The sequence below is a fragment of the Cupressus sempervirens genome, chromosome 7 (assembly GCF_028749045.1).
Source record: "Cupressus sempervirens isolate cs-2001-9-10 chromosome 7, ASM2874904v1, whole genome shotgun sequence".
NCBI classification, from domain to species: Eukaryota; Viridiplantae; Streptophyta; class Pinopsida; order Cupressales; family Cupressaceae; genus Cupressus; species Cupressus sempervirens.
Genome location: NC_143124.1, coordinates 355,317,583 through 355,337,914, shown reverse-complemented (window position 1 = coordinate 355,337,914; position 20,332 = coordinate 355,317,583). Strand labels below are relative to the sequence as shown.

The window sequence follows — 20,332 nt, the reverse complement described above, 5'->3', positions numbered from 1 at the left end:
AGTTAGACTAGGTCAACATTGGTTGAGTTGCTCCCACTTTTTCATCCATCTTTTTCTCAACTCCTTTGCCTATATAAAGGACTACCCCCTCATTGTAAAATCATCTTTTATCTTTTATTGTATGCAAGAGAGCTCTAGAGAAATTGTGCCAGCAAAACTTTGTTTGTGTAGCGCTATTTTGAGAGAAAAGTGAATACAAAGGAAAAATTGAGACTTAACTTTGATTGAGTGAGATTATTACTTGTGTGAATTAGAAGTTTTGTCTATAATTCGCATATGTTATCTTTGATTCATGTAATCTTTTGTTCTTGATAATTGAATATAAAAGAGTTAAGAAGCAATTCGATCCAAAGCATTGACTAGGAGCAATTGTGGAGATATATAGTTAGAAGTTTTGTCTGTAGCTTATATTTCTTTCTTAATTCACAAAATAGTTAAGATATCTTCACTTTGGGAAGTCTTTGTGCCCTATTACTAAAGCTTTTTCATATAAAAGTACTACCAGACTTAGAATCAAATCAGTACACTTTTCGCTAGCCTTTGAATTAGTGTTGGTTTATCGGTATCACCATTTTCAACTTTAGATAGAAGTGTAGTTACAGATTTCACCCTGCCCATTACTCGCTCCACGAGTAAGTGGATTCATTCCTGAAAGTTAAGAGGAAACAACTTTGGTAACACCCCTTTTACAAAATCTTTAAACTTCTTGCTTACCTTTAGTTGATCCAAGGAACGGTGAGAAGGGGGAGCCTTCCCTTTAAGGTAGGAGAGACTCTATCTCACATGCTATGGCTGGTCATCCTATTTTGCGATTGGATTTTACCCAAAACTGTTGGTTGTAAAATATCCACCCAACAATACCATCCTTGTTTTATATTTGTGTACCCAACTGTTATACAATCTCATTCCACCATGATTGCTACAGCAGATTCTCTAGCGCAAAGTCTATTTAATTTCAACATTTGTCCTTTTCTCTTGCTATTCCATGCTTTAAACAAGGTCATCTTTGTAACCTGAGATCATGGATTTTGGTGGGTATTTGCTGGGCATTCTTGATTTTTTCCTTTGTTGGTAATGATCACATGCTCTTGCTCTTTGCGCATATGTCTTTGTTCTCAGCTATCTTATTCTCTAAAACATTTATCAAAAATTATATGGGTTGTATTGTTGTGTATTCGTTGAGGGCTCATGTATATCATTGTACAAATTATGAGCCTCATGGGCATGAGAACATGATCTTTGGGTTCCCACACCACTAAAACTTAACCTGTTTTCTACTGCCTCCTATAATGACATTCTCTTCTTAAACGAAGATGTAGATTTCTCTAAAGAATCTGGCCTATGTTTAGGAACACTATGAGAACATAATTTAGCCCTTGACGGTTATGGGTTAACCATATAGCTATGAAAGGCAGAATGACCTTGATAGTAACCTTGTGAATATTCAATTTTAGATGGTGTGGGTAGACTAGCACTTGTCATTTGATACTTTGCCGAAGAATAATAGAACTAAGGACTACTTTTTGTTGTTGCAACTTGTAATCTTCACCACTATATGTCCAATCTCCATTCAAATCTATGGGGCCTAACTCATATAAAGCAGATGCACTTACTCATCTATGACCATGCTAGGAATTGATAATGTAGTTGAGAAATAGCTTGGAACAAGGGAAACATTTTGTGTAGCAATAGAGCCTTCAATATGTCAAGATTTGGATTGGAAAAGAAAATTTGGCATTGAATAGCAACCAACTGTTGAAGAAATATTGGAGTCTGCACAAAGAGAATCTGTATTTGATGAATACCTCCTCCTCAAGTTCACCTTAGGTCTGACAATATCAATCTCAACAATCTTTGCAAAAAGGCTCATATTCAACAACATACAATGAATTGAGTAGCTATAAATATCAACTTTACGCAACATGCAATTAAATTGGGTAGTCTTCAAAGATTTTCTTAGGCACTGTAAGGAAACACACAGTAGCAACCATCACCAAACAAAGAAGTGGGTTGTCCTAAACACCATATTTGTAGGCATTAAAGGCAAAAGATGCAAAGTGCCAATAACAAGAAGAATAAATTAAATACTGTCACGATTAATATTACAGCAAATTAAGCATAAGACTTTCAATAACTAGCAAAAAAATTATTTTGGGTAGTCATAAAATTCATATTTGCGGGCATCATAAACAAACCAAAAGTATACATAAAACAGCAATGGAATAACTGAATAGTTTGTTCGAAAAATTCAAATTTGTAGCCATAGTAAGCAAAAGAATACAACTCCCCTCTATCTCACTCTCAAGCAACAAACAATAAATTGGCTAGTCCTATGTCACATTGTTGTTGGCATAACAAGCAAAAAAACCAATGCAACACGGGGACGTGTCCCCCCACCAAAATTGGGCCGCATCGGACACAAGGACGCACCCGAGACGAGGGAACGGCATCTCGACATTTCGGGCAGCACCACTTAGAGCGCCACATCTGCTCAAGGCAGCGAGACATCTCGACATCCCCTATGTGGGTGCAGGGGGACGTGACTGCATCCCCTTTAATGCGGGGGGACACCGGGACATCTCTCGCGGCAACCGAAAGAGGGACAAAAAAATTTTTAAATTAGGGCATCATTTTATTGTTTTATTGGTTCTATTTTTATTATATTGGGTTGTGGGGCCCATTCCTTCCTCCTTTTATATTCTTCATTTTTATTCACATTTGCATTTCTAATTGTTTGCAACAGCAAGAAGAAGAAGAGTGAAGAGCTGAGATAAGGGTTTGTGCAAGAGTGAAGAAAGTGTTTGCAAATGAAAAAGGAGAGCCTAGAAGAAAGAAGAGGGTTTACCATCTTGTTGAAGGATTTTTCAAGCAAAAGGTAAGGTTCTTAACTTGTTTTTCTGATTTTCAAATGCATGTTTATAAATAAATTATTGCTCAATATTTTTAGTTCTAAATGTGTGTTGTTTCATTTTGTTATAGTTATCATTCATTCATTGAATCATTTATAAATAGCTAATTTAAATTCTTGATGTTTCATTTTGCAAATTCTTGTTATTTAGTTTTAAATTTTAGAAAATTTAAAGTAGGGCATAGGCTAAAAGTTTGTTTATTTAACTTTATTAAAAAAAAAATTCATTGTGCGAAATGTAGTATCAAAATGAGCTCCCACATTGATACTCACAGTGATGATGAGATGGAACTTCATTCAAATACCGGTAGTGAATCAGAATATGAACCTAAGCCTAAGGTTGGGGCTGAGGATGATGATTGACACCATTGAGAGGGGTGAGCATGAGAGTGACATTGAGGCTGGGCCAAATCAGCAAGGGGCCCAAACTAGTTCCACTTCCATGGGTACTAATTTTATACTACCTGGTACTCCATCTATTGATTACCCCTCCCCATCTTTGGCAGAGTGGGCTAGGGGTAAGTTTGATCCAAAATCTCCTCTAAAACAATTTGCCACTAGAATAACAAGCGGATCAAGAACAAGTGGCACAAGAAAGTGGAGATGCAATATTTATGGTGATGTATGGTATGGTAGCATCACTAGAGTGAATGTACACCTCTTTTGGACAGGTAAAGGTGTCAAACCAAAAACTTGAAGTTTAGAATTGAATTCAACAAGCTTTGGGGAGTTCCAGAGGACTTGGGCATTCCAGTGCCTACTACCTTGGCTGATAGGCAGCAGATTCAGACCATACAAGAAGTGCATGAGCAAAAAATACAGGGGCAACAACACCAACGCATGTCTTCTTCTAGACCACAGTATAGAGCTTCAGCTACTATATTGCTAGGGGCAGCCTCCGCATCTTCCTCTACTTATAGCTCTATGGGTGTAGCAGCAACCTAGACGAGCAAGAGGAAACGCAGGGCACATTCTAATGACAACAACCCTATAGCAAATTTGTTTGCAGTCCAAACGAGAGAGAAGCTAGATGCATGCATTCGGAGAATGTTATTTGCCAATGGCATTCCACTTCATATTGCTCGGTCTCCTTATTTTAAGGAGGCATTTCAGAATGTAGCGAAGGCGGGGTTACCATCATTAGTGCCACCAAGAAAGCAGAAATTGAGGTCTAAAATCTTGAATGATGAGTATTCCAAGATTAGTGAGTCCATGGAGACCATGAGGGTTGTTTGGGAGGAATCAGGGTGCAACATTATCATGGATGGGTGGACGGACATTAGACACCGTCCACTCATCAATATCATAGTCACATATATAGAGGGTCCATTCTTTCTTAGGGCAATTGATTGTTCAGGGCATCGAAAAGATGCTAATTTTCAATTTCAAATTCTTCCCATTGAGGAGATTGGGCCACAAAATGTGGTCCAAGTAGTGACAAATGTAGCTCATTTGTGCAGAGTTGTAGGGAGGCTTATTGAGGCCACATATCAACATATTTGGTGGACTCCTTGTTGTGTACATGCTATGAACAATGCTCTAAAGGACATGGGGAAGATTAGCTGGATAAAGAGACTAGTGAGTGATGCTAGAGATGTGTAGATGTATGCAACCACCACACCTCACATGCACTATTTAGGAGCTACGCCAGGAAAGAGTTCCTAAAGTCAGTTGAGACACAATATGCATCATATTTCATTCTCTTTGAAGGAATGCTTGAGTTGCAGGAGCCACTAGAACTAATGGTTATGACGAATGAATGGAATAGGTGGGATGGTTCGAAGTCAAAACAAGAAATAGTTAAGAGTGATGTATTTTGGAGCGATGCAAAATACATTGTCTCTATCATTAGGCCAATCTTTGAGGTGATCAGGTATGGAGACGGGGATGCACCTACACTAGGAGAGGTGTACGAGTGCATTGATTCTATGCTTGGGCAGATGAGGGCAGTTATGCGAGAGAACCCCATATTAGCGTTCTACAATGATCACATTCGGCCTATTATTCAGCATAGATGGGACAAACTTAACACACCCTTAAACATGGCTGCATATGCATTGAATCCGAAGTGGTACATGACTAGGCCTGGTAGAGTTACACCACTTCACGATGATGAGGTGATTTATGTTATAAATTTATATAACACTTTAAGACTTTGTCTTAAGACTTAGATTCTTATCACTTTATAAATTAAAATCATTTACATTACTAGCATCTTGATTCTTCTATTTGCTAATAATTTGTACTTTTTAATTTCTTCAAGTGAAGGAAGGGTTTTTCAAGTGCATAGATAGGATGTATGACCTTGAGACAGCTGCTAACGTTTGCACTGCGTGGACCAAATTCGCTACTCTTAGGGGTTATAATAAAGACTATGGCACAAGAGAATCTCATTTTGTGGTGGTCAGCTTATGGAGTGAAATCTACAACCACCACACTAGCTATATGTTTGCTGTCCTAGGTACTTAGTTCCTCAACTTGAACCTATTTAAGTTTTCATTGTTCATTGTTCAACTTCTAATTCCTGAGTCTCACATTGGCCAATTATTTTTCATCTCAGGTTTCTAGTTCCTCAACTTCTAAGAGGAATTGGTCTACACATAGCTTCATCCACTCTCTTAAGAGGAATAAAATTACATCTCAGAGAGTAGAGATGCTAGTGGTTGTACACAGTGTGTTGCATATTGATGAGCACAAGACACGTGTGTACAAGGAGAGCTCAGCATCACGATGGGATGTAGAGCCTGAGGAGCCATCATAGATTGATGAGGAGGATGCTTTAGATCCAGCCACAGGGCTAGTTGGTGTTCCCTTTTTGGCTCTTGATCTTGGAGAGACTGATAGTTCCAGTGGCAATGAGTTTCAACTTCCAACCTCTAGGGGATGATCATTGATCATTGATTTGGCATTTTGATTTGGACTCTTGGAGACTTGTAGTTTTTGTTTGCATTATATACTTGTTTTGATATCATGATTCATGAAACATGATACTTATTGTAATCATCTTTATGTCATGACTCATGACTCATGACTCATATGATCATTGATTACTATTAGATGGTAGAATCTAGATACTCATACTATTGATCTGAAGACTGATATATAGACTAATATTTATTATTTGCTAATGTTCAATGTTCAATGTTCATTTGTCACTTGATCATGAATCATGATGTTCCAATTGAAAACTTCAATACAATGTTCAATGTTTCAAATTTTTACTTCTTTGTATCTTATATTGTATAATTGTAGTACATCTTTTCATAACTAGCATTTTAAGTACCATATGTATAGTATATACACCCTTATTCCCCCCGCCACCCTGCATCCCCCATTGTCGTCCCCAAATCAAGGCCCCTTTGTCCCCCTGTCTCGGAAACTTGTCCCCCCCTCCCACTATCCCCCGTCTCGCAGGCTGGTGTAACTATGAAAAAAAAACACTAGTAACCACCAGAAACAATGAATTAGGCAACTCTTGTAACCCCCCAACAAAAAAAAATTGGATGAAATGAATCGAGCAGCTGTTCAAACCATTTATCCAAGATTCACTAGAGAAAACAACAAATTGAAAATCAACAAAAGCATATGCCAACACAAAATATTCAACAAACATCAATCTAGTTAGCAGGATAGCATCCAAGCTAATACATTTTAAATCCAAGCTAAATTGTCATGCTCTCAATACAAGCTTTTATGTAATCCAACACATAATGGTAGTCAACTATGCATTAAGTTGAGAGCTTAAGAAAGGCAACAAAATGTTCTGTAGTTGTAATTTCTTAGAAAAAGACAAGTGCTTCAGTGCTTTGCAAGGCTCATAGACTATGGGAATTGGTGACACAAGTTTATCTTTTGAATCTGCCACAAAACTCAATTTGATTACTTCAAGGGACCTGCCTCACTGTAAGTAAATATGTATCTCATGTCAGATCAGAAATATGTTTTCACACGACAAGAACGATGATGAATTGGACATCCTTGGGATTTAACTACAAAGCATAGCATATAGGCTTATAAATATAGAAGGTGACCACACCAGTGACAGCAAATAGAATTTAATGTCCCTCTCCCAATCATACTTTTTCTATCCCACTGCATTCAATATGAAACACTTTTAAAATGTCATGACTCGGACCATCTAGAAATTTAGGACATTGTTTTTAGTTTGAAAACAAGGAGAGTTAGTTGGAATCCATGCATTGTGCTAAATGCAATTGCATGAGTCCAAATAGACACATTCAATGCAGATGGTAGAGTAATTGAGTACAATCCAATAATAATAGTTTTCCATTTCTAGTGCAGGTTTTTGTTTTTGTTTTTTAAAATCAGAGTGTTGGTCTAGGAACAACAGCTTCCACCTGGGTTGAGGGACAAGGTTGTTGAGGTACACTATATTTTTTGGGAAAGTAGAATGGCGAGTGTTGTAATAATTGTTTCTTGTGCTTCATTTTAAGTCATTTATACATCACATGTCTTCTAGTTTAGGAGATTGATATTTTGAAGGGAAAATATAGTTTGTTGAATATGTTAAGGGAAAATACTTTATAGCATAAACAGCTATTATCTTAGTATTTGCAAGGTAAGGAAAAATAATGGGTTTGCCTCTCACATTTATCTATTACTTATTTTTAGGTTCTTGATGGCTCCTACTAAAGATATAAGAATCCAAGCACTTGTTGTTAGGAACACCAGAGTTATTCGTGTTTTTGGTGCTATTCTTGCCTACCTTATAGCATACATAGCAACATTTGCACAAGAAGGTAGAAGAGAGAAGCGTAAACGCCAAAGAGATGAAATTCCTTTTTATAAGTGAATTGTCCATTCCAATGAGATTAATTGTCATGATCAAATTCGTGTGAGTAGAGTCACTTTCTTCAAATTAGCCAATATTCTAAGGACAAAAGGAAGCATTCAAGATATGCTAAACATGACGGTAGAGGAACAACTAGTGATGTTCCTCCATACCCTTGGCCACCATTTGAGAAATCATAAGATCGCTCACAACTTTGCTCACTCTGGAGAGATAGTTAGCCAATATTTCCACAAGGTCTTGAAGGATAACTTAACACTCCATGTTGATTGTCTACTACCCCTTGGTCCAAACACTCCTACAGAGATTATTGGGAAGGATCGTTTTGATCCGTGCTTCAAGGTAAATCACTTAGTGCCACATACTTATTGGCTTGACATTTAATTGTGTGCACGTTTGAATATTCCAGTGATTATTGTAGGATTCTATTGGAGCAATTGATAGATCCCATATTCCAGTTACTGTCGATGTGGAAATACAAGCTAAATATCGCAACAGAAAAAGCCACTTGTCGCAGAATGTTATGGGTGTTTGTTCATTTGATTATAAGTTTCAATATGTTCTTGCTAATTGGGAAAGGTTTGTTGCAAATAGTCATTTTCTTGCTTCAACTCTTTCAAGATCAGATCCACTAGTAGTTCCCCCTAGTATGTCAAATCATCTTGTAAATGGTTATATACTCCTATTTACGAGAAATGAGGCAATGTTATAACAATAACATCTTTGTGCATTTTTCTAGGATAATTTTTTCAGTGGATGTTAGATATCCAAATGTGTTAGGATTTCTTGCCCCTTTTCGGTCTACACGCTATCCCCTAAAGGAGTTTTCAAGAGCAAACCAAATAAACACTCTACAGGAGTTATATAACTATCGATACTCCTCACTTAGGAATATAATTGAGCATACATTTGGGATTTTGAAGCAATGTTTTCCTATCTTAAAGCATGCAACGTCTTATCAAATCATGACACAAACTAAGCTTGCTTTAGCATGTTGCATTCTACATAACTACATTACGATAGAGGATGGTGTTCCATTTGAAGTCAAAATTGAAGAGGACGATGATCGTAATGTGATAAATGTACCAATACTTGAGAGGTATGGGATGACTCGGCGTGATAGAGATGATTGGGAAAAATTTCAAGATGAGATAGCACAGAAAATGTGGGAAGACTACAGATCTTGTGCGTAGTTGTAAAAAAGAAAACATAAACATTACATTTGCAGCTTCGTACTGATATGATATTTGTCACAATGATACGTCCTTATTATAACTAAAGTTGATTGCATCTGTATTTTAATCAAAGTAACGTGAATCAGAATCGGCAAGGCCGAAACGAATCGTGAATCAGCAAATTTTAAAAAACCCTTTAAATTTAAAGATTTTAACAATTTAAAACTTATTTCATGCACCCTTTATTGAATATAACTTAAACACACTATAACATCATCAAATAGAAGTTAAAACTTAAACATACATAAACATGGAAGTTTGGAACATAAAATCCATCACATACGTAACTATGTTATCTAAAATGTAAATTGTAGGCTAGCTGAAGTAAATAGAAATCAAATGATCATAATGATTTAAATCATAGAATGTATGTAAGATGATCCATAAGACATCAAATCATAAATGTATGTAAGAATCTAAGATGAAGATCCATGAAAGTTTGAAACATATGTCTATCAATGATTCAATATCAATATCTGTAAACAAAATGTAAAAACAAGGCTCCAGCTCAAGCCTCAGGCTCATAGTCATCATCATCCTCAAGCTCGGTTGCAGCCTCAGCTTCAGCCTCTGAGTATCCAGTCTGCCTAGTAGCAAGGCGTCTAATGTAGGTCCTAGAGGACTGTCGAGCCATATCTACCGCATGTAAGATGGGCTCATGAACGTTACTAGGGCCTGTGTTTGTGCGTGCGCGTGTGCGTCTACCAATGCCTAAAGAACGTGCTCTAGCTGCCTCAACCTCTATATCCACCTGGTCAACCCACGCACGGTCTTCCTCAGTGAAGACTAGATCCACAACCTCTGTGAGCCACTCTAATTCTGGATCAATCTCCTCCAGAATGATCGGAGAGGAGTCAGTGCCCAAAATCTATCTAATCCTAAGACAGAGGTTGTAATGAACAAAGACACGATCATTCAACCTCTGCACTATCAACCTGTTTCTCCTCTTCGAGTGGATGTGCTCGAACATGGACCAACTACGCTCACATCCAGAAGCGTTGCTTGGCTGACTCAGAATACGGATGGCAATTTTTTGAAATTTGGGGTTGTGGCCCCAAACATTTGCCACCATCTATCTGAAATAAGGGAAAATAAAAACTATTAGTCTCATTTACAAATTACAAATTACAAGTTAACTCTAGAATTACATAATCAACTTTAAGTTTAGAATCTAGATTATGAACATTGAATATATTATTTAATTTTTACCTAGCTGTATTGTTTCCCGAGCATCTATGGCCATCCTGCTAGAGAAAAGTGGCCCTTCTTTATTATTGAACTTATCGAGCTCAATAATTGCAGCACTGCTATCCTCATCAGTACTCAACCTCTGAATCACTGTATATAATCCAGTGAGAACCTCCTCGTCCGCCTTGAAGTCAAGACGGAAACGAAATGCCGAATTCAAAAAGTAAGCTACTGCATGGATGGGTCTATGGAGTTGATTCTGCCATCTCCTATCAATAATGTCCCAAATAGGGGCATACTTCTCCTGCACTCCTGCATACTGGGAACTAATGGCCTCCTTGGCCCTATCCATGCCCTCATATATGTAGCTCATAGAGGGCTTCTCCCTATCAACAGTTCGTAGGAGAGATACAAGGGGCTCAGTGGCCTACATATAAAGTAAAACAAAAATTTGAGTCAAAACTTAAATATAGAATAATTCAATAATATAACTTAAAGTAAAACTAAATCATTAAACAATTAGCATAGTAAACTGTAAAATATTAAATCTTAAATTGCAATAAATTTACCTTAAGGATTTCTCTAGCAGGTTTCCAAAAACCATCATCATCAAATATGCAATCCACCACATCTATCCCTGCAGTGGTCACAACATAGGAAGACGAAATCCACTCCCGCCATACAAACATGCTCCTCAAATCATCCCTTGATGTTCAACAAGGACTGCAAGGTGATGAAATTCGAGGCAAACCTCATGATACCTAGACGAGCTAACCCTTTGTCTCCTCTGTACTTCCTCATTGTGCTAAGGACAAATGAGTGATTATAAATAAACTTGCGTGTATTTTTTGCCCTTTCCACACGACTTGACCCACTCAAGTTTGTCAATTTCCTCCAACATGAAGTCAATGTAGTGTGCCGCACAAGGGGACCAAAATATTGTGGGGTGCCTCTCCATCAAAAGTTTACCTACAACAATTTTAAGTTAATTAGAAGTTCAAATTTCAAACATGTTAGAACTTAGGAAACTTAGAAATTCTAAGTTAGAATTAGAAAAAGTTCAAAATTCAAATAAATTTATTTTCAAAACTTGAAAAGTTAAAAGTTTACCTGCAGCAACATAACTTGCTGCATTATTTACCACTTACACCACATGTTGTTCCCCCACCTCTGCTGTGACTTCCTCAATAACCTCACATAAGTATGTGGCGTTTTTTACATGAGCAGAAGCATCAATGGATTTGAAGAACATGGTATATCCTATGAGTAACAAAACAACGAATTATAATTAGCAATCAACAAATCAAAATTTGAAATAGTCAATCACGATTCAAAATTATGTATGTAAAAAAGTAGAATGATTAATCACCTCCACAGGATACAAGAAAATTGAGGAGTGTTCTTCCCCTCCTATCTGTCCAACCATCAGTCATGATGGTGCAACCCTTTTCGATCCACTCCTTTCGGTTGTCCTTAAGCTCATGCCTCATATCCTCAACCATTTCATCCAGGAGGTATCCACTCAACTCAGCCTCAATTGGGGCTTTAAACCCCGGACCACAAATAGCAACTGCATCTATCATGTTCAGCCAATGAGTCCTGTCACAAATAGATAATGATATTGATTAGAAATTTAGATGTCAAAAACTCAAATCATAAAACAAGTAGATATAATTAAAGTTTTACTTTTACTTTTAACTTTAAACAAAACAAAGCAAAAAGAATCAATTACCTGGCTGCAATAAATGGAATGTTGCAAAAGTACCAAAATTTGCAAATCTCTTTTTTGGCAACATCATGAATCTCTTTGTTCAAACCTATGCCCTCAAGCGTGGATTGGAAGCCAGGAGTAGTGTAGGGCACAAAGTAACTATCCATTCTATTTTTCTGCACTCTAGGTTGCAATAGGTTGGTGTTGGACTTTGTCTTAGTATAAGACCGACTACCACTAACACTTGCATGAGTACTAGAACTAGGATGAAAAAGAGCCCTGAAAGAACCCTCTCCAACACAACTTACCAGGGTAACGTGACTCGCAGCGAGTCACGTGAGTCGCGCGAGTCAGTGAGCTGCGCTAACCTCACCGAGTCACAATGACTCATGACCCGCGAGCGACAAAGTCACGGGGAGTCATGGGGAGTGACTCGCGTGACTCGCGAGTCATAGAATGACTCGCCTGACCCAGCCGCGGCAGGCAAAAATTAGACCATTAAAATATAATTTTTTTCAACTTTTTTTAATATTTTTTTTTACATTTCTCACTCATATAACCCTAAAAGGGCTCCCATAACAATCTATAGTGAAAAGAAGAAAGAGAGAGAGAGGTAGAAGAGAAATAGAGTTTTCTTGTTTTGCAACCAGCTGAAAGGAGGAGGAGAAAAGCTTGCATTTGTGACATTGGAGCTTGCATTTAGATCATCAAGAAGTTTATAGGAGCTCTTCTCAACACTTCCCAAAGCATTTGAAAGAGGTAAAACTTGATTGTTTAGATTTTGATGATTTTTTTGTCTATGCTTATGGGTTTTTTGCATGAATTTTTTTTGTTTGTTTATGAGTTTTTTTATAACTTTAGATCTTCATAAAATGCAATGCTGAAATGGTAATATTTGGTCTAAAATGTCTTATTGCAGCAACCTTTACCTTTTTCCTTAATTAAATCATAATGGCTTCTAGAGGTAAAAAACCCAAGCTCTCTAAAGGCAAACAAAAAAGATGAGTGTTGGAAGTTCACCATAGAATTTCCGGGTAGAAAGAGAAGTCAAACAAAATGCCTATTTTACAAAACCATTAATAGGGGAGGGATAAATAGATTAAAATACCATATTGCTGGCTTACGTGGTCATGATATTGAGCCTTGTGGAGCTGCAACTGTTAAGGCTCAACATTTTTATTATGTAGCCTTGGAAAAATATGAACAAAAAAAAGAATTTAAAAAAAAACAATTAGAAGAGTTAGCTTTGATTGGTTCTAGTTCCCTTCCACGCTCATCTGCAAATGTTTTTGAGTCAGTAGGCTGTGTTGGAGAAGGTTCTTCCCGTCCCCCCTATCGTCCTAGTGCTTCTGTTGCTCATGCTTCTTCTACATCTATTCCTTGCACTTCTAGTGATGCTACTGCTGTTGCCCCTTCTAACAGTGCTGCTCTTCTTTGTCCTAGAGTCAGAAAATCTAGTAAGTTGGACAACTTTTTTGTACCGCGTACCACTCCTGGTGCACAACCCTCACTTGAGAGCATGGGCTAGAATAGGGAGATACATGAAGCTGGAGCAAGAGCAATTTGCAAGTTTTGATTTTTCTGCGACATTCCATTTATAGCAGCCAGGTACTTCAAGTTTTCAACTTCATTTATATTTGATTGTTTTACATTTTAAGTTTTAAAATTTACATTCAATTTTATACTTTTAACTTGATGTTGAAAATTTGAAATATGCTAATTAAAATGTTTTTATAAATGTAATAGGACTCCTTATTGGCAAGGGATGATTGATGCAGTTTCCATCTATGGTGCGGGGTTCAAAGCCCCCACTGAAGATGAGTTGAGTGGCCCCCTCTTGCTAGATATGGTTGAGGAGATGAAACTTGAGTTGGAGGACCACAAAAAGATTTGGAGCCAAAAGGGGTGTACCATCATGACAGATGGATGGACAGATAGGTGGTCCAGAACCCTCCTAAAGTTTCTTGTTTCTAGCGGAGGTAATTCATCATGCTCTACTTCTTGAAGTCTAAAATTTAATGTATACTATTATTGAATAACGAAAATTTTGTTTTATTGAGTATTGATTCTTGAATGATAATTATTTTGTTTAATTTTCACTTTCAGGATCCACCATGTTTTTGAGGTCCATAGATGCTTCCTCATGTGTGAAAAATGCAAAATTCTTATGTGAGACTATTGAAGAGGTCATAAGAGAGGTGGGGGAATACAATGTTGTCCAAGTGGTGACAGATAATGCAGCTAATTATGTTGTTGCAGGTAAAATTTTAACTTCTAACTTTCTAAGTTCTACTTCTTAAAAATTTGTTTTAGTTTTTCATTAAATTTTGAAAATTAAAAGTTTTTTAACACATCAAAAAATTTCATTGTTTACTAACTAATTTAAAATTGCTGCAGGAAAACTATTGATGGAGAAACACCCAAAAATCTTTTAGACTCCATGTGAAGCCCATTGCATCGACCTCATGTTAGAGGATATTGGCAAGCTTGTATGGGTGAAATCATGTGTTACCGAGGCCAAAAATCTTTGTAAGTTCCTCTATAATCATGCCTTGGTCCTCAGCACTATGAGGAAATACACGAAGGGAAAGGAGTTGGCTCGTCCTGGTATCACAAGATTTGCCTCTAACTTTATCACACTAAAATCCTTGTTGAGTTCAAGGTTAGAGTTGAGGTGCATGTTTGTTGGTCCATAATGGAGTTCCTCCTCCTTTGTGAGCAGCCCTGCAGGGATAGATGCAACAAAATGCATTTATGATGATGATGATTTTTGGGAGCCATGTTCGAAGATTGTGGAGGTAATTTTAAATTTTAAAAGCTTAAGTCTTAAAATTTTATAAATTAATTTGTCTCATACATATTTTTGTTTTATTTTCATTGTGCAACTTTGCAAAGTTTCATCATTCACTAAATTTTTTTTTTGTTTAATTGTTTTGTAGATCATCGAGCCTCTTGTAGCCCTCCTATGAGTTGCTGATGGCGAGAAGCCCTCTATGGGCTACATTTATGAGGGTATGGATAGGGTCAAGGAGACTATTAAGGCCAAATATGTAGGAGTTGAAGAAAACTATGGCCCTATTTGGGACATAATTGATAGGAGATGGCAAAATCAGCTTCATAAGCCCATCCACGCAACAGCCTATTACCTCAATCCGGCATACTGTTTCCTTGATGATTTCAAGGCAGATGAGGAGGTTCTTAGTAGCCTATACACAGTGGTATCGAAGATGTCCCCTAATCCCACAGATATATTGCTTGAGATGGATGCCTATAATAATGCATCAGGGCCCATTTTTCAAGTCAAATTTGCAAAGAAGGTCGTACAAAATTGCAGCCAGGTAAAGATTGCAGCTTAAGCCTTATACAATCTAGTTTCTAAATTTCTAGCTTTAAACTTAAAGTTCAAATTTTGAAATGAGACTAATATTTTTTTATTTTCCTTTTTTCAAAATTCAAATAGATGGTGGCAAATGTTTGGGCCTTCAACCAAAAACCTTCAGCAAATCACCATCCGCATTTTGAGCCAACCAAGTAGTGCTTCTGGATGTGAGCGCAACTGGAGCATGTTCGAGCACATCCACTCGAAGAGGCATAACAGGTTGTCTGTGCAGAAAATGAATAGTCTAGTCGTTGTGCACTACAACCTGCACATTAGGATCAGGGAGATTTTGGATAGTGACACCTCTCCGATTACTCTAGAGGAGGTTGATCCAGAGTCTGATTGGATCACTGAGGCTATTGATCCTGTCTTTGATGATGAGGACCTACTGTGGCTTGACCAGGCAAATAGAAAGGGCCAGGCTGAGGCTGTGGCTGTGGCAGTAGAGGACCAGAGAGCTCCATTTGTTCCTAGTGGCACCTCACAGACATTGGCAGAGCTAGAGGCAAAGAGTACAGTTGATCCTAGAGGCACCTCACGAGCTAATGCTATGGCTACTGAGACATCCAGGACCTACCTTAGGCGCCTTACTAAGAGGCATTTTATAGATTATACTGAGCCTGAGCCTGAGCCTGAGGTTGAGGCTGAGGTTAGGGATGAGGATGAGGATGACGATGAGGATGAACCTGAGGATGAGGATGGTGATGAGGACTCCGACTAGGAGCCATAGGTGTAGACTTATAGTCCTGTTTTAACTTTTTGTTTAACAGTTTAACAGTAACTTAATATATGATCAGCATTTGGAACATTTGAATTTGATGATGACTATTGAATCTTGATGTGTTGGATTTCATAATGCATAAATGATAATACATATACATTTTGATGGTTTGCATGGATTTATCTTAGTTTGACTTTAATTACTAGTAATATAGTATTTACTTTTAGCAATTTACCTTTGTAAGTTTGTAACTTTGTAGTATTGTACATATGTAATCGATGTTTGACTTTTAAGTTTTAAGTTTTTAACTTTAAGTATGTGGCATGTGCATTATGATCAAATTATCTTTTATTTAATGATGTTATTGTATCTTTACGCTTTATTCAATAATGGGTGCATGGAATGTTCTTTAAATCCTAAAAAATCTCAAAATTTTGAAGTTTTTTCACTTTGCCGAGTCACCGCCGAGCCAGGTCACGAGTCAAGTTACCCTTGCCGAATCCGAGTCTCGTTACACTGCAACTTACGAATGTAGAAGCTCATGCAGATGCAGATGTAGATGCAGCTACGGATGCGGGAGTACAGGAGCCAATACCTCTTAACCCTTCAAGTTGCATTTTCCTATTCAACTTGTCTTGTTCAATTTTTTCTAATGCCACTAAACAAGTGCGTTTTGCCTCAACAGTTTGATGAGTGCAAACTATGACATCATGACCAGGTATGCCAACAATGTGATATTTCAATCTATAGATACCTCTGGAATTTTATTTTTCTTTACAAAATATACATTTTGTTTGATATTTGGTTCTTCTAGGAAACTCTTCATTATATTTCCAGCATTCATCTTTTTTACCCATTGTGAAAATTGGAAAATGAAAGCAAAAGGTTGCTGCAATAAAAAAATTCATGTAAAATATCAAAGTTTGCAATTAATAAACAAATGCTATGAAACAACAAACCCTAGTTTGCAATTTAGTAAAAATAAAAAATATTCAAGATTTGCAAATGAACACTAAAAAAATTTAACAAAAAATGCATAATACACTAACATGCAAAAAAAAAACCAGCACTTACCTCTGGCAAATGAGTTGAGGAGTGTTGATATTGACTCCTTAATGCTCCCAATGCAATTTATGGCCTCCCCAGATGGACTTCTGATCTCTTTGGTGCTTTTCCTTCTTGCCAGTTGGAAACTTATGGATTTTCTTTTCTCTTCTTCTCTCTCACTCTTCCTCTCTTCTACTCATGCTAAGCAAATAGAAGGCCCTTTAGGGTTATAACAAAGAGGAAAGACAAATTAGAAAGCAAATAAAACATGTGTTTTTTTTTTTTAAAGTCCAACTTTTCATGCTTGCTGCCGCAGCCGATTTCTGGCGATACCTGATGGTGATTTTGGTGATTTTTGCCATGAATCGCCGATATTGGCGATTCAAGCGATTCGCATGAAAAAATCGCCTCCAACAATTTCCGATTCAAAAAAAATCAGGAGTCATGAATCTTATCACCAAATTGGCGATTTCGGCAATTTTAAGGTGATTTTTGGAGCTATGTTTTTAATGTATATGTATTTATGAAGATTGCAACTGAATATGTTGATTTTGTCTTATTAATGTACTTGAGGTAATGGCAGCATTAATGTACTTGAGGTATCTAATCTATTGGGGCCTCTAAGTTTGAAAACTTCTTTTCATTTTTTGTTTATGCTTTCAAACCATGGTGACTTTACGAGTATTCCTTTACCATTAAACCAAATGTGTGCTCAACCCCTACAACTTAATATGGAGGTTTTCTCTTATTAATTTATTTGATGTTATGTATGATCTTTACAATAGTTTCTGCATCATTCCTTCTTCAATAAGATTGAGGTCTCAGAAAGATCAATGTTGGTACATAATGCATGATCATCTGGTTTGTGCAAAGACATATTATTTAACTAGATTCCTTTTATCATATTGTAAATGCTATTTATGATTGTTTGTAAGTTAAGACTTTTTTTTAGTTATTTATTTATCAATGTTTTATTTTTTATTATTCTAATGATGGATGATCAAAATTTGTTATTTGAGATATTGATCTATACTACACTAGTCTTACTACCCAATACACTGCTTGGATCACTATTTACATTTCTTATTAGTTCTTCATTATTTTAATGATGGATCATACAAGAAAATCTGAAATGCTGACCTATACAAAATTCTGAATTGTTGGTGTATACATTGCTGAAACACTGATCTATCTAAGTAGATGCTCCTGTTTTCATTTTCTAGTTGCTCATAACCCAGATGCAAATTTGATTGTTCTAATTCATTTGATGTTAATGCATACTGTTCAGTTTAAATTGGTTATGCTGATTTATATACAGCATACTTTGAATTTTTGGTTAATGGTTATGTTCAGAATGCCAAGAATAGAGAATGTTTGTTTTTGAAATGGTTATGCTGATTTATATACAGCACGATGATATACTTTCTGTTTTAAACTGGTTACGCTCATTTATATGCTCAATGTATTTGATTTCGTTAACTCATTGTTATGGGTTCCAATTTTGATCAATAGTATGGATGGAGCAATTCAGGTAACCCATGTACCTCCTTGTGCAAGGAAGGTATTATGGACCCGTGAAATGAAACACAAGTATCTTGAATTGCTCCAGGAGCAAGTCCATCTCGGTAGAAAAGGAGAGTGTGGATTTAGAAACGAGGCATGGACCTCAATTGAAAGGAAGTTCAATGTGGAATTGAACCTACATCTATCAAAAGACAATTTCAAAAATAAGCTCAAGACATGGAAGGTTTGCTACAGAGTTATGAAAGAATTGAAAAAAACAAGTGGGTTTGCATGGAATGAGGCCACTCAGTGTATGGATGCCAATGAAAGTGTCTGGGATGAGCTTCTCAAGGTAATATGTTGTTTCAAAATCTTATGATTTAAATTATAAGCTATCTTATAAAGTATTTGCTGAAAGAAAATAAACTAATTAATTCATTGTGCCAACTTGCAGAGAAAAATTTTCAAAAAGGCCAAAGTGTATAAGAGGCAGTCGTTTCAGTACTTCAATGAATTAACCTTCGTTGTGGGCAGTGGCATAGCTGAAGGTGCAGCAGCCACAACAGTGCATGACAACGAAGGACACTTGATGGATGAGGCGGCTGATCTAGATGATGATGGAGATTTCAACATACCAATGGATAATGCTGCTGATTTGAATTATGACATGAATCCTTCGAATCAATGTTTTAACAATCATATTGCAAGAAAGTGATGACTTATAACTATTATTGTCCTATTTTATGTAATCTTGTCTTTAACAATCTGAATTTCGTATATTATTCTTCATTTTGTCTATGAATGTGCTTTCATTCTATAGTTGGTTGGATGACAGTTGGCTTTCATTTCTGATGACAGCATCTCCATTTTGGTTGGTATTTAATGGGCTTTCATTTTGCCTATGGATGTGCTGCACTACTTTTTGTAAGTTGTAAGCAGTGATACTAGCTGCTGCCCCTACCCTTGCACCTCACTCAACTTGTTTCAACATAAATTTTGCAAAGCTAGTGTAGCATATTAAACCCTAGTTTTGAATCAATTGTCCTATAGTCCAGGTGTCATTGGAAAGTGTTCCACTGGGAGGTGCATAAAAGTGAGATAACATTCAGCATAGAACTAGTAAGGTACTTGAGTAATGGCCCCAAACTTTGCCAAGTTTTGAGGGTACCCAACAGTTTGAAAGCAATTTAGTTCTATAGGATCATGTTTACCAGCAACTCTACATTCAAAAGCTTTAGTTCCACATTATTGGACATGATGTCCAACACACTACAATTCCTTATATTCTTCACTATGATGTCCAGCACACTATGATCTCAGCATTCATTTTTATAAGTGGAAGGGTCCACATTCATCCTTCTAGTCCTGCCACTTACTACATGGTGTATGTGTATTCATTTTATTTTGCCCTATGATGTTAATAAAATTTGGACTATACATTTTATCATCATATTCATCTACATAATGTAATATTTGAAATTGCAATATGTATAATAGGTTGATGGCTTTGTTGAATGTGCCAATGTGTCGATGTGGTGCCCCGTGCTTGTTAAAGACATCAAACACACAAACTAATCCTGGGTGTCAATTTTGGTGTTGCCCAAATAGAAAAAAGGTGGTTAATATTTTTTTTAAATAATTGTATAAGTTAAACATTATTGCAAGAACCAACATATATTTGGTATTGTAGGGGAATAATGGATGTGGATACTTTGACTAGGTCAATAATGCCCCAGCTACAACTGTACAACGTGTTGAAGAAATGGAGTGCAAGTTATGTGAGGTTCGAGAGGTGGATAGGGCCATGGTTGCTTCTATGGCAATGGCAGA

At 36.8% G+C, this 20,332-nt stretch overlaps 3 protein-coding genes across 5 annotated transcripts in view; all 3 read right to left on the bottom strand.

Moving 5' to 3' along the window:
- The window catches only part of LOC149546932 (uncharacterized), a 159,163-nt gene that overhangs the window by 114,207 nt on the left and 24,624 nt on the right, over nucleotides 1–20,332 (bottom strand). The gene's annotated exons all lie outside the window — the stretch shown is intronic.
- LOC149546934 (uncharacterized) lies at nucleotides 10,152–11,110 on the bottom strand. The gene is made up of 2 exons (XM_089793640.1): nucleotides 10,711–11,110; nucleotides 10,152–10,568 (listed from the first exon to the last, which is right to left on the bottom strand). Exons 1-2 carry the CDS (start codon nucleotides 10,828–10,830, stop codon nucleotides 10,152–10,154), a joined length of 537 nt encoding a protein of 178 aa, XP_089649766.1. The 5' UTR covers nucleotides 10,831–11,110.
- Nucleotides 11,252–11,734, bottom strand: LOC149546933 (uncharacterized). The gene is made up of 2 exons (XM_089791437.1): nucleotides 11,511–11,734; nucleotides 11,252–11,401 (listed from the first exon to the last, which is right to left on the bottom strand). The coding sequence occupies exons 1-2, from the start codon at nucleotides 11,722–11,724 to the stop codon at nucleotides 11,286–11,288; spliced, it is 330 nt and encodes a 109-aa protein (XP_089647563.1). The 5' UTR covers nucleotides 11,725–11,734; the 3' UTR covers nucleotides 11,252–11,285.

Bases quoted from the DNA above. Each gene is read 5' to 3' on its own strand.
- LOC149546934 (XM_089793640.1), bottom strand. From the start codon at position 10,830: ATGTTTGTATGGCGGGAGTGGATTTCGTCTTCCTATGTTGTGACCACT. The intron at 10,569-10,710 runs GTAAATTTATTG...CTTTATATGTAG, and splicing joins CTGCTAGAGAAATCCTTAAG to GCCACTGAGCCCCTTGTATC.
- LOC149546933 (XM_089791437.1), bottom strand. From the start codon at position 11,724: ATGATAGATGCAGTTGCTATTTGTGGTCCGGGGTTTAAAGCCCCAATT. The intron at 11,402-11,510 runs GTGATTAATCAT...TGTTACTCATAG, and splicing joins TTTTCTTGTATCCTGTGGAG to GATATACCATGTTCTTCAAA.